This window comes from Microtus pennsylvanicus, chromosome 3, assembly GCF_037038515.1.
Source record: "Microtus pennsylvanicus isolate mMicPen1 chromosome 3, mMicPen1.hap1, whole genome shotgun sequence".
Classification (NCBI taxonomy): Eukaryota; Metazoa; Chordata; class Mammalia; order Rodentia; family Cricetidae; genus Microtus; species Microtus pennsylvanicus.
In genome coordinates this window covers 48,825,899-48,842,876 of record NC_134581.1, presented here as the reverse complement: position 1 = coordinate 48,842,876, position 16,978 = coordinate 48,825,899, and the positions used below count along the sequence as shown (strand labels likewise).

Genomic DNA, 16,978 nt, shown 5'->3' with positions numbered 1-16,978 from the left:
ATGGGAGGAGGTTGAGCTCGCTCCTAAGACCATCCAAGGAAATGAACGCTGTCATGCAATTCACTTCCTTATAGAAATGTCAGCTTTTAGCCACCGGCTGGGATGACGAGGCCTTCCTTTGGGGCAGACAAAGATTGAATGCTAGTGAACAAATTTGAGAGATGCTCTTTACCAGATTAAAAGGTTCTATTTCATCCCTTCGTATCCAAACACTTAATAGAATATTCTTACATATCTCCTCTGTAATAGCATGTTATAAATAATGTAACAGAAAGATATTACCTGTTACTAAGTTTACATTTAATAGAAGGGGGCTAGGAGCAGGCAAGATGGCTCAGTGGGTAAGGGCAGGGCACATGCAGCCAAGCCTGAGGACCTAAGTTCTATCCTAGAGACAGAAGAGAGAGAGAACTACCTCCCAGAGGCTGTCCTCTGGCCGCCACACTCTTGTCATGGCAGACATCAACCCCCCCCCACACACACACAAATAGATGGCATACATCTCAAGAAGAAAGGATTGTCACATTTGTTCAGCGGACACTTTTAGAAGCAAAATCACCAAGGAATGCAAACATACTCATAATCCTCTTTCAGAGACCGCAGAGGCATTCACACGGCGATGGAACCCTCACCCAGGTCTCCTTCACTGCCACTGGGGAAACCCGGGGGAGGCCAGCAGCTAGGACATGACCCAAGCTGGAGGGAGTTCGCCCTCCGCCATCTCTGACTCTCAAGACACTACAGCTGTCTTCACCGTCGCTTTCGGGTACCGTGCTGAGCTCAGGGATTAGAACTGCGTACTGTTGACCTGCAGACCTGCAGATGGGTTATGCTTGGGTTGTATGTCCTTTGATATTGGAGGTGGGGAATGTTTTTGGGGCGGAGGAGGTGTTGTTGCTTTTAAGCAACACTTAAAAGTCTGAACATCTTACATCAACATGCAGATATCCAACTCATCCTTGCTTTCTTCCCCCCCCCCCTTTTTTTTTTGAGACAGAGTTTCTCTGTAGCTTTGGAGCCTGTCCTGGAACTAGCTCTTGTAGACCAGGCTGGCCTCAAACTCACAGAGATCTGCCTACTTCTGCCTCCTGAGTGCTGGGATCAAAGGAGTGAGCCACCACCGCCTGGCCCCAACTCATCTTTAAAAGTTGAAATGGGAGAACCTACTGTTGCCGGTTCCTAAATGAATACAGCCTCCACCCGTATTATAAATACCTGCCTTTCTACCCGTGGACGAGCACAGCTCCCACCGCTCATCAAAGGAGCTTCTTTGTGCAGCAGGTGGAAGCTACCCAGGGGTCCATAACTAGTCAGAAGGCAGAGAATAAGTCACTGCATCCCAGCTCCAGTCAGGACATCTGTAACAACACCGTGACTCCTAAGGCTCGGGAACATGTTGGGGGTGGGGCACAGAGAGACTGTGAAAGCTGAGGGCTGTGAGATGGTGCCTTCTCAACAGGATGAGGAAGCTGCGCCCATGAACTCTCGGCAATAAGGTTACCTGCACCAGACAACAGCAGTCAATATACCACCGTGGAAGGGCACAGTTTAACAAGGTCCTGTTCCTGGAGGAAAAGCTACAGACCATTAACAGCTACTAGGTGGGGAGGATCAGCTTTCTCCAGAAACAGCCTCCTAACAGATTTCCCTGTCCCAAGTGGTCAGCCATAAACACAGGGACATAGGGCAACACTAACTGAACTCAGTATGCTGTGTGTATGCATACACATGTACCAATAATAGTTACAGGAAAGGAGCTCATGGAATCAGGAGGAGATGATCAGGGGGACACAGGACAAGCTGGAGGGGGGAAGAGGAGTAGAAATTATGTCCATAGCGTACGCTCAGGTATAAAAGTCTCAAAAAAGTAAAAATAAACTAAAAAGCTGAGACTTAACAGCATGGACCCAGCCTTCTGTCAGAAATCACTTCGCCGCTAGAGCAGAGGGCACGCTCTCCAGCTTGCGACACCCCCATCAGCCTCTCCTCACAGTTCCACTCACTGATGCTTCCCGTTTGGCCTCAGAAGCACTTGAGTCTGCTGCTCCTCATCTCAACAGAAAGAAAAGGTCTAGATAAAAACAGCCCTGTGCATAAGGAAACAGGCAAAAGCAGGGCATGATGGGAAGCCAGGGGTCAGTAAAAACCCAAAGGTGTGACTCACCCCTAGGTGTATATTTCAGGGTGGGAGAACGGGATGGGGACAAGGTCACAGAGGTAGCGAGGACAGTTCACGGGTGAGATGATCGGGGGAGGGCTGGGAAGTGGCAGGCAGCTGTTCTGAAGTAATAGGACAGTTTTCCTGAGAAGGGACATGCCACCTACCACGTAAACAATCTGAGCTTAAGTCTGGGACAATGGAGTGCCAGACAAATATTTAAGCAAAGACCAACTGGAAATTATTGCTTTCTGGGGAAAGATATTGGTGGTGATATAGAATATGGTCTGGGGCAAGGAGCTCAGGCTAGCCCACAGAAGGTGTGGAAGCATGCTCCTTTAGATCAGCTCCCTGCATTCTCTGGTGGAGATGACAAGTCTCAACCAACTTACCCTGTCTTTATTTCACAGACTGACATGAGGTCCCCTGGTTATCTTTTCTAAATATTTGTTTTATTTTATGTGTATGAATGTTTTGTCTTTATGTATGTGCACCAAATACATGCCTGATGCCTTTGGAGGTCAGAAGGGGTCACTGGACTCCCCAGGAATGGAGTAATGGATGACTGTGAGCCACCATGTGGGGGCTGAGAATCAAACTCAGGTCGTCTATAAGATCAATAATTGTTCTAAACCACTGAGCCATATCTCCATCCCCTAGTTATTTATGAATTAGTGTAAAAAAAGAAATTCAGTGAGCAGAAAAGTCACAATGCAATAAACAGCCTAGGTCTCTGTGGTGATCCCCAGCTCTACACAACAGAGATATATCCCTCCACCCGCGCGGTTCCCTTCCCCACGTACACTCTGTGCCAGCAGACCTAGAAGTTTCCATTCCACATGTGGTTCGTCTTCTAGTGAAACAGCTACGAACACAAGCCCAAACACTGCTCCCCAAGCACCGTCCAGGAGCCTCCCAGCATAGTTCACGTTAAACGTGTGCTCTGATGCAAGCTCTAAAGGTGATAAAGAAACAGCGTGTCCACGGGTCCGTGTGTCCGTGTCTGCATATCCATCTCTACCCGCTGAGCTAACAGCATGCGATAGTCAACAGCCAGGATACTGGGCTATTGTCCAGATACAAAGACACACAAAATACAGATATTTCCCCTCAACTCAGGGATGACTAAGTCAGTTCTACCTGTCCCCCTCAATTTAAGTCAAATCTAAAGGATGGGGGTGGCAGGGCAAACCAACAAGAGGCCCTTGAAGTATCTCAAAGTTATAATAACGCCCCCTCCCCTCCCCACCGCCCCCCAACAGTCAGTTTCCCAGACTTTCCTGTTGTAACAACAAACAAACTTATCTTTCTCTTCTTGTCTTTAGCAATTATCATGACATCATTGAAAATCAGTGAACCGCCCGCCTCAGGGCTTAGCGGGGTGGGCGGGAACTGCCACTGTCACCATTGTAGACTAAACGGTATGAAATTCCCCTCTCCAGCACTTTCACCCTTCGTTTGAGACACTGGAAAATGAACACTCCAAAATTCTCCTTCCCTAAAGATGGCATGGTATTCCAAAGCATTTTCCCTTCACCACCCAACGGGCACCCTGCACCCAAACACTTCCAACACAATTTACAATCTATTTATAAGAGCCAAGAATTCAATTAAGAGGAAAACTTATCTTGGAAGAGTTGGGGCCATTTGGCCAATTAGCCCTTTTCCAGCTATGCTGAGAAAAGAACATGAATTATCTAATGGAAGACTGAACGAAGCCCAAAGGGAGCAGCTGGGATGGGATAAAGGGTTCCAGAAATCTAGGTCTTGTCTGCAATTCTGTGCATGAGAAAAGTCACACAGCGCCTTAAGTGTTGAGCCTTGAGGATACCACCAGGAGGGTCCAGCTCTCTACTCTACAAAGCCTGCAGAAACTGAGTCTACTCAAGGCCTTAAAAATCTCACCTCTTGCAAAAAGCACTTAAATCTTTACCGATGTCCAAGCTTACAGGCTAAAAAGAACAGAAGCTAAAGCATCAAGCTATTCCTTGTCAAAAAGCCCATCACCATCGTCAGAGACAAAGCCAAGGGGAGTTGGCATGGGAGAGTGGGCACAGCCTCTCATCTGGTCACATCTGACACCCTCTATGGATGGCAAGCTCACCTTGGTTGCCTCCTCCACGCTCTCCCTGAGGGCCTGCAGCTCAGCATCGTACTGTTCCTTCAGCCTGTCCATCTCCTGGTCATGGCTGGAAACCTCCTCCTTCAAGGCACCCTTCAAGGCAGTCAGTTCACGCTCCCGCTTTCTCAAGAGATCTTCCTGCTCCTCTTTGGCGAGGAGCAGATCCTGAAGGTCCCGTTTGGCCTGCAGGAGCTCCTAGAGGCGAAATACAACCGCAGAGGTGAGGAACAGACATCTTAACCAGTGGCCCAGCATTTGCCCTTCAAGACTGGCCATCAGGTTTACCACTCCCTAGTCCTGCCCACTCTCTCCTTCCCATGCCACACACCTTTTGAGACAATTTGTGCTTCTCAGAGGCCCTTATTCCCCTTGGGGCTTCCTGACTTAGTTTCTTTAAGATTTATTGTGTCTGGGCTCACTGTCATGGCTTTGGGAGAAAGTCATTTCTTGTTTGGTTTTTTCTTTTGCTTGACAGGTTCTCACGTAGCCTAGGCTGGCCCCAAACTTGCTACAAAGCTAAGGACATCCCTGACCTTCTGCATCCACCTTCATTTAAGTGCTGGATTAGAGCCATGCACCAATACCAACTGGTTGATGGTGTTTCTAGGGCTTGAACCCGAGGCCTCAGACATGCTAGGCAAACAGTCTACCCAATGAGCACCCCCCGCCAGACATGTTTTTTGCAACTCATTTCCCATCTGAGCCATGGCCCAGCATCCTGCTATATAGAGACCTTACGTACTACTGCGCCCGGCAGCTGAGCTGACTTACTGCCTCGTCTGCTACCCAGCCCTCAGGATTCTGCACACAGTTCAACTCTCTCCATGCTCCTAGTGCTCAGGACAACCTTGTTCCTCTCTCTCTTGCCTGAGGACAGCATGACATTCACATTTTGCCCTCCTGCACTGTCAAGAGCTCACAAAGAGTCACAAAACTGGGGCCAAAGGTTCCATTTCAAACCACATTCCCCAAGCCCAAGGGCATCTGGCTGAACAGGAGCAAGTCCTGCCACAGGACTTTTGTCCTGGATCCCTCGGTAGCCAGGACTTCCCACACCTTGGATCCTCACTGTGCAGCAGGCTTTGCCTCCACCCGAAGCCCTCACCACTGAAGTAGTGCCAGCTGCCCTGTGTGTTCAGGCCCACTTCCTTCCCATTTCCTGGAATCTCGGCTAAATGTCTTCAAAGCATGACCATGGTTCACAGGTTCACACCTCTCAATCGCCATCTGCCATGTGGCTTCTCTGGCTCCCCTACCAAGACAAGAGCATGCGGTGTCCTCCTCTTCCAGTTTTATTTCTGTTGCTGTGCTAATATCCTACCCAGAGCCACTTAGAAGAGGGGAAGGAGGGAAAAGGAGGAGGAGGAGGAGGAGGAGGAGGAGGAGGAGGAGGAGGAGGAGGAGGAGGAGGAGAGGTTGATTGACTTACGATTCCCAGTTACAGCCCATCAATGAGAGAAAGGCAAGAAGGCAGGAAAATCAAATTAACTAGTCATATCAGTCAACAGCAGAGAGAAATGAATGCCCCTCCCACGCATGCTGTCTGCTTGTTTGCTTGCTTTCTCAGTTAGCTTTCTTCATTATTATGCAATTCAGGGCCCAGCCCATGAACCTGTGCTGCCTAATCCACGGTGGGTCTTCCCACCTCAATTAAAACTCAAGGTAATCCCCCATAGACACGCCTGCAGGACAACCTGACCTAGACGATTTCTCTGTCGAGATCTTTCCCAGGTCACGCTAAGTGTGTCACAGTGACAGCTGAAGTTAGCCACCTCACTCCCTCTCTCCCTGTTCCTGGTCCTTCTCTGGTACCATTTCCTGACTCCTCCCGGAGGCTCCCTCTTGCTGGAAATCGCCAGACAGCACAGTCCTCCCCCGGACTCACTTTCTCTACAATGACCATGCCCACTTCTCTCCTTCTAAAAGCTAAGACAGCCCTAAGAATCGAAGTTGGCATTCTTTATTTTCCTTTGTCAAACTCCTTGACCTTTTTTTCCAATATTTGTTTTTGTTTGTTTTTAATTGCCTCAATCTTTTCCTGACACCAGCACCCCGGTGACCTGACGGCCCTGAGCATCACCTGTTCCACACAGACCTGAGGTTAAACATGGTTACAGCTTAGGTGGCCCCACCATGAGCCTTCCTCTCCATGCCCTTTCCTTGGCTCTGGCAGCAGTACCACAGGTTCCCAAAGCGCCTAGTGCAGGGCAGCAACTGGGACTTCCCTTGCCCCTGACCTTCACAGGCAGAAAATCAGTCCGATAACAGCTAGGCCCTTCCGCTCCTCTGTCCAGGTTAGCCCCTTGCTATAAGCACCCACCTGACTGCACAGCCAGGTGCCCAGAAGGAAGCAGGCTCTGAGGTGCCTCCTCCTTCCCTCCCTGCCCACTCTCTCCACCTATGGAAACACAGTGTGGCCTCCTCTGAGCAGTCTTCCCGAGACCCCCTCTGGAAGAGTCATTCCCATCCTCCCTCTCACCGTCTGCCCTTTCAACTCTGCAATCTACGTGTTGTGAGTTTTCTTCGTGCTTGTTTTGTTTCAGGCAAGGGTTTATGTATCCCAGGCTGGCCTCAAACTCCCAACACAGAGTGGCCTTGTACTCTGATCCTCCTGCCTCAGCCTCCTGGGTGCTGGAATTAAAGGCACGTGCTACCACAGCTGTTTTATACAGCGCGGGGTGGAAGCCAGGGATTTTGTGCACATCAGCAAACACTCTATCAACTGAACCACCACCCCCGCCTGTGCTCTTTCTTATATATTTATATAAGGTATCTTTATATGTGTATATGTTTCTTATATCCTTAGTGGGAGAGAGAAAAGCTTCTAGAAAAGATAGAGATCTGAGTTTTGACATTTTTTTGACTGGATCAAGCGTACTAGTAGCACCGTCTATTCTGGGAGTGAATAAGTCACCCTGTTCCTTAGGGCGGAACCTCAAGAGGTCAGGATTCTACCAGCTCTCGCTTCTCCCGGCCTTCTGAGTACAAACACACCCTAGTCCAGTCTCCTTAGCCACTAGGGATTCAGAGCAATAGCTGCTGCTGGACACCGAGATCTCTGAGAGCACAGGCTACTTGCCATTCAAGAGGTGTGTCACTGCTGGGGGAAGAGAAACCCTTAGCTCGCTTATTTTAAATTAATGGTGTGTGTGTGTGTGTGTGTCAGGGGTGCTGTGGCAATGAGACTCTGTGGAGTCAGTTCTCCCCTTCCATCTTTACAAGAACTCAGGGCAGCAGGCTACCCAGCGAGTGCCTTCACCCACTCACTGAGCCACATCATCGACCCTAAATTATTTTTTAGCATACAAAGTAATGAGTTTAAAAACAACCAACAAGGGAAGTCTTTCCTTTCCTCCAAGATGAGCAGATAAGACAAACAGGTGGGAGATCCCCAGACAGACCAAACTCTAGCCCTGCCAGAACCAGAACGCCCCCAGCAGGCACCTAAGAGCTCCCAAGAAGCCTGGAGACCCATCCCTGAGGCCAAAGAATTCCTGTCCTAACCACCTGGGTGTCCCTGCCCATCTCTTTCTGAAGAGGAGCAGAACTCACCCATCCTTGTTGCCATTGGCAACCACTCTAGGACTTGATGGCGCCTGCTGCCAGCAACTTCAGAGCAGCCCTTCCTGCTTTCATTCTCACGCAGTTTTCAGTTGTCTTTAGATAGAGGCAGTTCCTCTCCCCCGCCCTTATCTCCTGTAGGATGTGTCTGTGTTTGTGCTGCTGCCAAGGCGTGTCAAGAATCGAGGATTTTTCAGTCCATTCTACACTGACAGGGTGTTATCTGTGGCTCAGGCTGTCGCTTAAGTGGGCCACGCTGCATGAATCCAATCAGATTACACCTTGCCACATCACAGCAGTATCCAGAAGGGAGACCAACAGGCACATAGGGTTTCCAACTTCACATCAATAGGAGGTTTAATCATATCAAACGAAGAGAGGAGAAAGTAGGAAAACTTCACACTATAAACAAGCCTACAGCAGAAAGACAAGCTCCCCTGGAGACTATCTATCATCAGGGAAAACAAGGAGAAACAGAATCACTGATTTCCAAACCTTCATGTAGTCAAGATAGGCCACATGCGACAAGGAACCAGCCAATCCACAGCTAGTGTGGCCCGGGAGACAGGGGACGACTCAGCAGGTAGGATGGGTGTCAGTTCCCAGGCCTAAGAACAGAATCTGGTCCTCGGGACCCATGTGGTAGAAGCCGAGGACTGACTCCCACAAGTTGTCGTGCTCTGATGTTCATGCAGCATGACAAGGGCACCTCATATCCATGTCCACAAAATAAACAAACAATGCAATAAAAAATTTAAATAAGACAAAACAAAACAAAAAAAACTCTAGTGCATATGGGGAGCAGGCGAGGGAAGATCTAGAAGGTTAATTGTGCTTGGCGCTTTCTGCATGAGAATGATACTATTTCTAAAGATCCAAACAAACGACTATTCAAAGAGACCAGGACCCATTCATAAATGAGGAAGTCGGAGTTCTGAGATGCTGACATACCCCCAACATCACACATGGGGATGTGTATGGGGAGCTGGATCACGGTATAAAGCACTTGCCTTGCTACCACCAGGACCCTAGATCAATTCCCAGAACACAGGTGATTAAAAAGAAAAAAATGTCAGGCGTGGTGGCAGGTATTCCTGGGGATCCCTGGCCAGACACCTTGCTAGCCTGCTTGGCAAGTTCTAGGTTTATCTCAGATACCAAGGTAGGACTAACATTTGAGAAACAATTAAGGTTTTCCTCTAGAACCCACATGTTATATACATACACACACAATTACACACACACACTAAAAAAATGTTTTTAAGTTGTTTTAATTAAAAAAAAAATATGTAGTTCTCAGATCCTGGGGATGTAGTTCTATCCTCAGCCTCACAAAAAGCAAACAAACTAAAAAAAAAAAAAATGGGCAAGGTAGACAGTACACATCTACAATCCCAGCATGTAGGCGGTGAAGAAGGCAGGAGAACCAAAACTTCAAGGCCACCCTTGGCTACCTCGTGAGTTAGAGAGTTTGAGTCTGAACTACAAAAGAAAGAGTTAACTTTACCATAAAGAAAAAAAAAGTTTACAGACCCAAGAATTCAACAAATAATAAATCTTTCCCATTGTTCATCAATTCTCAGCCTAAGCAAACAAATATTCTCTAATATGCTTTCCTTTAAACTATCTTCTTTTTTTTTACCCCCCCCCTCTTCCCCCCTAAACTATCTTCTTAAACACAGTCTCAGTATATAGCTCTGGCCACTCTGGGACTCCCTATGTAGACCAGGCTACCCTCTCACTCACAAAGATCCACCTGCCTCTAGGTCTGGCTCCCCCACCCCCACACATGTTATTTTGCAGATTCCATGTAGAAAAACGGGGTGCTATTTAACAAAAAGTAATGAATCTCTGGATTGGGATGGAGCCAGGGCCACAGCATGTCTGTCCCTGGCAGGCACAAGGCCTCGGCTTCAGTTTCCAGCACCTTGGTAAGAAGAGAGGTTTCATGATAAATCTGAACTGAGAGATACACGGGCTCACGGAGCATCCGGGCGTCAACCGTTTTCAAGCACTCAAAAGCTTATAGATTCAATGTCCACTGTGTTTTAAGAGTCAGTTCTCGGGGGCTGGAGAGATGGCTCAGAGGTTAAGAGAGCACTGGCTGCTCTTCCAGAGGTCCTGAGTTCAATTCCCAGCAACCACATGGTGGCTCATAACCATCTGTAATGAGATCTGGTGCCCTCTTCTGGCGTGCGGGCATATGTGGAGGCAGAATGCCGTATACAAAATAAATAAATAAATCTTTAAAAAAAAAAAGTCAGTTCTCAGGCAAAAGCCACAGAAAACTTGGCCCCAGCTCTAATCTGTTATCAAATTTCTCCCGGCTACTTCTTATTAAGATGCAAAGAATGACTTGAAAGTGACTAGGAGCTGGGATCTTCCTTTTACTGCTGTGCAAAGTGTAGATTATATTGTGAAACATTGCAGGAAAGACAAAGGAACACAGTGAGGGACTTCCCGGGGCAAAGCACGTCATTGGCATAATTGCTAACAACCCGCTCCACCTCCTCCTTCTGCAGATTACACAGTGTGTCAGGAGAGTGACGCACTAGGACCCCAACTGCAGCATGTTTAAGAAGAGGTGTGCTCTGCCCCCATCGCGGCTGTGGCCTGAACACACACCAAAGCCAGAGTCCACGTGCTCATCCCCCACCAATGCACACAAACCCGCAAAGCTATCACCACGTCAGGTTCAGGAGTTAAGGATGTGGGTTGGGGGTGAGGCTCAGATGGTAGAGATCATTTATGAAGCCCAGGGCTTAATCCTCTGCACAGCGTAAACTGGGAATGGAGGGACCCACCAGCAAGCCCTGCACTTGGGAGGTGGAAACAGGAGGATCAGAAAGAAGCACAAGGTCATTCTCAGCTACGTAGCAAGTCTGAGTCAAGTCTCAGCTACATGAGGCCCTACCTCAAAAAATAAAATAATAAAGTAAAACAAAATAAAATAGCATGTAGTTCATCTTAGAATTACTTCATTTTAGAAAATATGGTAACTTACTCTGTCATTCAGAAGTATGCTGCACTTGAAATGGGGGAAGCAGCAAAGATGACAGACTGCACTTGACTGTGTTAAAGGAAAATGTGCAATACTAGCACAGAGAGAGCAGAGGATGAATACAGTCCAGAGCACAGCAGTGTGAACTACACACCCCAGAGCACAGCAGCGCAGACTCCACAACCCAGGGCACGGCCACGCAGACTACACAACCCAGGGCACGGCCACGCAGACTACACAACCCAGGGCACGGACACGCAGACTACACAACCCAGGGCACGGCCACGCAGACTACACAACCCAGGGCACGGACACGCAGACTACAGATCCAGGGCACGGCCACGCAGACTACACAACCCAGGGCACGGCCACGCAGACTACAGATCCAGGGCACGGCCACGCAGACTACAGATCCAGGGCACGGCCACGCAGACTACACAACCCAGGGCACGGCCACGCAGACTACAGATCCAGGGCATGGCTGCACAGACTACAGAAACATCTCTGTCCTCTGAAAGCCTAAGTTCTCCACTGACATCATTTCTGGGAATTTTATCCTTAGGGAAAATTTTGTTTTAGGGAGAGGTTCATGTCGCCCAGGCTGGCCTTGAACTCCCTAGATTAATTGTACAGAGACTCAGAGATAATAAGAGTTGTGTGTTCAGACTCATTGCATGTATATCATAGAAACCATAAACGTGTTAGTTACTACAATGGTATTGTAACTATTCAGAAAGTTCCCTCAAAAAAAAAAAAAGAGTAAAACATAATCCTACCTGTAATTTACTTCAAAATAGTTCAGACACATAAAAAATAAATAGATGAGCAGAAAAATTAATGTAGGAATATGAGAAAACACTGAGAACTCCTTGATCTGTGTTGAGAACTGATAAGTGCTAATATACTATTCTCCATGTGTGAGTGTGTGAGTACAGAAGTGTGAGCACGTATGTGTCTATGAGAGCATCTGTGAGTGTGTAAGAGCGTGAGTTTATGAGTGTGGTGTATGAGTATGAGCGTGTGTGTGTGAGAGTGTGTGTTTATATATATGTGAGTGTGTGTAAGTGTGGGGGGTGAGTCAGGGGTACAGGGCAGACGTCCCCTCTGATGTCGTTCCTCAGATCCCACCTACCTTGTTTTTTGACACAGGGTCTCTGGGCTAGGGGCTCACTGGATGGCCAGCACACCCTGGGACCTGTCCATCTCTCCTCCCACACTAGGGTTACGAGTCCAGCTGTTTATTTTTGTACATGGGTTCTAGGGATTAACCTCAGTTCCCCATATCCCCGGGCCCTATCATACTATTCTTCCTATTGTTCACAATGATCAAGACAATGATGGCCTCACAGAACCTAAATGCAGAAACCGGTGGAACAAACACACACAACAGAAAGCGGCTGTCTAGCATCCACCCCTGAAGCCCATCCTCCCGGGCAGGCAACAGCTGACCTCCAGCCCCTTACCTCGATCAAGGCTCCCTTCTCCCTGTCCTCGGACCGCTTGGTACTGTCTAGTTCGTCATGCATTTCTGATAGTTGGTCCTGCAGGTCTCGGATCTCTGTCTGGTGCTGTTCCCGCTCCATCTTTACCTGGAACAGCCTAATGGGGGACAGGGCGTGGTCCATCAGAGAGGCCCCTGGGATCCTCAGTCCTCACTTTCGGGCTGTCACATGGTCACCTGCAGCCTCAAGAAGCCCCCTCAGGACTTTGTTCTAATTTGGTCAAGATATTAGATGAGAACTCAAACCAACAAAATGGGACAGATTTGTAGGGACGTTCTCTACCAGAAAGAGATCACAAAGTACTAGAATTTGGACATAAAACATAAGGCAATGTCTAAAACCAAAGAAAACCAAAACTATAAAATAGGAGAACCATCAAGTTAATATCTGCAGTCAATCCTGATTGTTAGTTTGATTAAACTGAGATGCACCTAGCAAAATCCATCCCTGGGTAAATTTGCAAAGCTGTTTCCAGAAAGGAAACCAGACCTTGATTTTAGATTCCTTTGCCACTAAGTTTCACAGGCTAAAGCATCAGGGGAGGCCTTGGAGTTACTTTTCTTGTCTATGGGCTGAGCAGAAGTCTAAGTATCCACCACAGAGATCAACCCATTCTGGAGAAAGCAATCAGGCTGGGAGACTGTGGACCCCACAGGCTAACGTACTTTGGAGACCAGACCCAGGCTTCTGCAAACCATAGTCTTAGCTGTCAGGCTCAAGATTCCCACCTTAGTCATTACACATCACCCCTCAGGGCCCCTGCTTCACACTCGCCTGCCAGAAGATCCCCTGTTGGGGCTGAAGTTTTACAAGGCACACTCAGGGTACACAAAGGATTTAAATAATTATTAACCGCCCAGGTATAGCTCCAGCTGCACAATTTTGTAAGAAGTGAGGAGAAAAGAAAGGTGAGTGGCCTTGATAAACACTTGGAGGGCTAGGAGGTATGAAAAGGACTGAGGGTTCTAGCCACCTATGACTCAGGAATTCAGGCAGGGCAGGGGCTCCAGCCAGGCACTCACTCTTCCAAGTTCCTCCGCAGCTCGCCTTCACTGTCCTCCAGCCGGCGCCGCAGGGCGGCCATCTCCTCCACCTGGCTCTGGTGCCGGCCTCGCAGCTCTTCTAAGTCCTCTCTCATCCTCTCTCTCTCCTCCTTGGTGTTCTGATGGTTCTAATGGGAATCAGTATGATTCTAAGATACCTGTGTTGTCGCTCAGTATGGAAGCCCCTCCCCTACCGTGTTGCCCAGGCTAACAGCAAACTGGCTATGAAGCCGAAGATGGTCTGGAACTCCTGGTCTTCTTGCCTTCACCTCCCGAGCACTCAAAGGACAGGGGTGCACAACCTTGCCTGGGTTATGAAGTGCGGGGGCTGGAACCCCAGGTGAGCTACAGTCCCAGCCCAGAAGACCACTTGTAAACACTAATGAATTCCATGTACCATTTCTTCATTATTAAATGACTTAATCAAACCATGTACTTAAGGTTCAAAAGTTCCAGAAAGAATATGAAATATTTGTATTTAGTGAATTGAACACTTTTAAAAGACAAACACAAACACAGCTAGACCTCATGTTGCTGTTTCTATTACTTCAGTCTAAACGCTGCATACAGTGGCAATATACTTAGTTTCCCACGGGTTTGCCTGTCTCTAACAGTATTTCTCTTGCTCAAAGCAAACCATTTCTATGTGCTCCAGTTGCTTTAAAAAATTCTTTGGCCAGCAGCCACCAAATTCAAAGGAATGTGTTCGGGGATGACAGGAATGTTTCTTTTAGAGAGGAAGTTTTTTTGGACTTTTACCTCACCTGGACATCCTAATGTGTTCTAAAAATCCTGTATCATCCAAGACAGAAACGGGAAAAATATGAGAGCCTGATACCTTGGTCTCTAGCTGCAGTTGCCTCTGTAGTTCAGACACTTCTAAGATCAATTTGTTCTTCTGCTCCAATAGGTCTTTGATATCAGAGGAAAAATTCGAAGCCTGCAATTAATTACAAAGATATCCTCAGTTAAATGCTTGAGATGCTTTGCCTGAATTCTCCTCCCCCACGGTAACACGGGGATGTAACAGACGCATCACAGCCCAGACGGTGTAAGACCCAGTCACGCGGAACCCTCCCTCGCCCCGAGTTAACGGTGCCGCTCCCTCACCATTTATGTTACATTTTTCACCGTAGTTCGGGGACTATTTCACCAGATTCCCACAGTGACTCACTCTTGAGGAAGGTGGTAGATTTACTGGATACCTTTCAAACATAGTATGAAATAATAAGGTACTAAAGCTAGAACAAGTGTCTACCTGTTTGGGTGTGCATGCGGAAAACCAAGGATAACCTCGGGTGTTGTTTCTGAGGTACCTTAAAAAAAAGATAAAAGCTCACTGGCCTGGGGCTGGCCAGTGAGCCTTGGGATCTTCCTTTCCCTGCCCTCCCAGTAATGGAATTTGGGGGTCAGGGGATAGTTAGGTGGAGAGCAACTGAAGAAAGCATCCAATATAGAACCCTGGCTTCTACATGCATCATGCATGAGCACACACATGAATAAGCACACACAAACACAAACACACATACATAGATATCCCTCTGGCCCCCCACCCCATTCACCCCCAACCCTGTCAATACAAGGCTCACTACCAAGAGCAAATCCCAGAGTGACCCGTGGGACTGAGATGCTAATTGTGTGTCAATGTCTACCCTCGCTAACAAACGTACCAGAGGATCACGGTAGAATAAGGGAAATCCCTATCCTTTCTACTCAGTTCTGCTCTGAGCTTAGAATAGCTCTAAATACATCCAGTTTATCAGGCGTGGGCTGTAACTCAGTACTACGTAAAATTGCCTAGTACAAGTGAGGCCCAGTGCTCAATCAATCAATCAATCAATGACCACAAAACAAAACCAACCAACAAGAATAATTTATTACTTTAATTCAAGAGGGAAAAGAGCCCAATAAAGGAGAAAAGCAACTCTTGTTGAACCAAGAAGCATCTGAGGAATTAGACATCATAAGCAAAAGGCCAGTCTTGGGATAAGGGTATTAGGAGGTAAGAACCCACAGGAAAAGCTACTTTAAGAAACGATAACAAAACAAAACAAAACAAAACACCCTTTTGGTTTCTGAGATGATTCTTACACTGTATTCTAAGCAAAACAAGATTCCAAAAGTTCACCAGAAACCTAGTGTCTAAGAGGCAAGGAAGCCAACCAAACGCTACAAGTTGTGCTGACCTGGGGGGTGCAGGAGTCCTAACTCAGAATAAGTGACATCCTCACGTTCATCTGAGATCTGAGAAGGGAGCATAGTCACGCTATGGGAATGAAGGTAAAACCCTAACGAAACCCACCCTGGCAAAGCCTAGAACAACAGCATGATGGTGACCCACCGTTGACTTAGCTCTCAGGAGAAAACTCCACCCTTCGGTAGAAGGTAAGACGATCTGCTACAAATGCAAGTTGTCATCCACTACCCAGCATTCAGTTAGAAAATCCTGGGTGTCTAAAGCAGCAGGGAAAAATCTGACTAATCATAGAGAGAGAAGACACAGCAGGAGTGAAATGGCCGGGGCAGAGAAGTTAGATGGGAAGGGGTCAAAAGAGCTATGGACAATAGTCTTTAAAATATAGAAAACTATGAACAAAATGGATTTAAAAAATGATGGTTTCCCAAAGGCAGAGTCTAGAAACACGGTCAAATGGGCATTAGAGTGTCAGCACAATGCTTGAAGCTGAAGAACTCATTAGGTGCCTCTTAAAAGACTGGTTCCCTAGGGGCTGGGGACTTAGCTCAACAGTTAATGCTTGTGTGGGCAAGCTTAGATTCCCAGAACCTGCACAGGTGCCAGGTCAGTGTGGTGGCTCACCTGTGATCCCCAGAACCCACACAGGTGCTGGGTCAGTGTGGGGGCTCACCTGTGATCCTAGCCTGGAACAAGCTAACTGGTAAAATGAGCTGTATCAGTGAGTTCTGGGTTTGATTGTGGTTGAAGAGGACTGCAGAAAGATTCTCTCCATCAGCTTCAGGCCTCCACACACATACGCCCATGTGCACACACACACCACAAATGCATACATGAGAAGAAAAGGAATATTCTCAAAGAACAAAGGGGGTGTTTTCGGGACATTTTAAAAAAAAAAATCAAACCTTTAATCTTAAAAAAAAAAGATAGAGCTAACAAACAAAATTAATGAATTTTAAACATTAAGAGAAAAGTGCACACCTTCAATCCCAGCACTCCTGAGGCAGAGGCAGGCCAGTCTCTTGAGTTCAAGGCCAGCCTGGTCTATAAAATGAGTTCCAGGACAGCCAGAGCTGTTATAGAAAGATGAGAGAGACAAAAGTCCTTGTTTTTCTCTCCCCTCCCCTGGCTTTTCTTAAAGAGTTGTTGTTGTTGTTGTTGTTATTATCATGTGTATGATGCACATGTGTGCAAGTATGTGCAAGTGCATACAGAGACCACAGATGTCTGATCCCATGGAGCTAGAATTGCAGTGTGAACCACATGATGTGGATGCTAAGCACGAAGCTCAGGTCCTCAACAAGAGCCCACTCTTAACCTATAGGATTTAAGGGATAAAGTCAGAAGGCAGACATTACCGGATTTCAGAGCCTAAAGATATAGTATAGATCTGTCTG

The 16,978-nt window shown here is 47.4% G+C and overlaps 1 protein-coding gene across 3 annotated transcripts in view; it reads right to left on the bottom strand.

The window, feature by feature from the left end:
- The window catches only part of Cgnl1 (cingulin like 1), a 162,306-nt gene that overhangs the window by 91,843 nt on the left and 53,485 nt on the right, over positions 1 to 16,978 (bottom strand). For all 3 annotated transcript variants that reach the window (XM_075965306.1, XM_075965308.1, XM_075965307.1), the window contains 4 exons: positions 14,226 to 14,327; positions 13,367 to 13,515; positions 12,306 to 12,441; positions 4,263 to 4,475 (listed from right to left, as the gene is read on the bottom strand). In XM_075965306.1, coding sequence (XP_075821421.1) covers positions 4,263 to 4,475; positions 12,306 to 12,441; positions 13,367 to 13,515; positions 14,226 to 14,327 — 600 coding nt within the window. The remainder of the gene's footprint in view (positions 1 to 4,262; positions 4,476 to 12,305; positions 12,442 to 13,366; positions 13,516 to 14,225; positions 14,328 to 16,978) is intronic.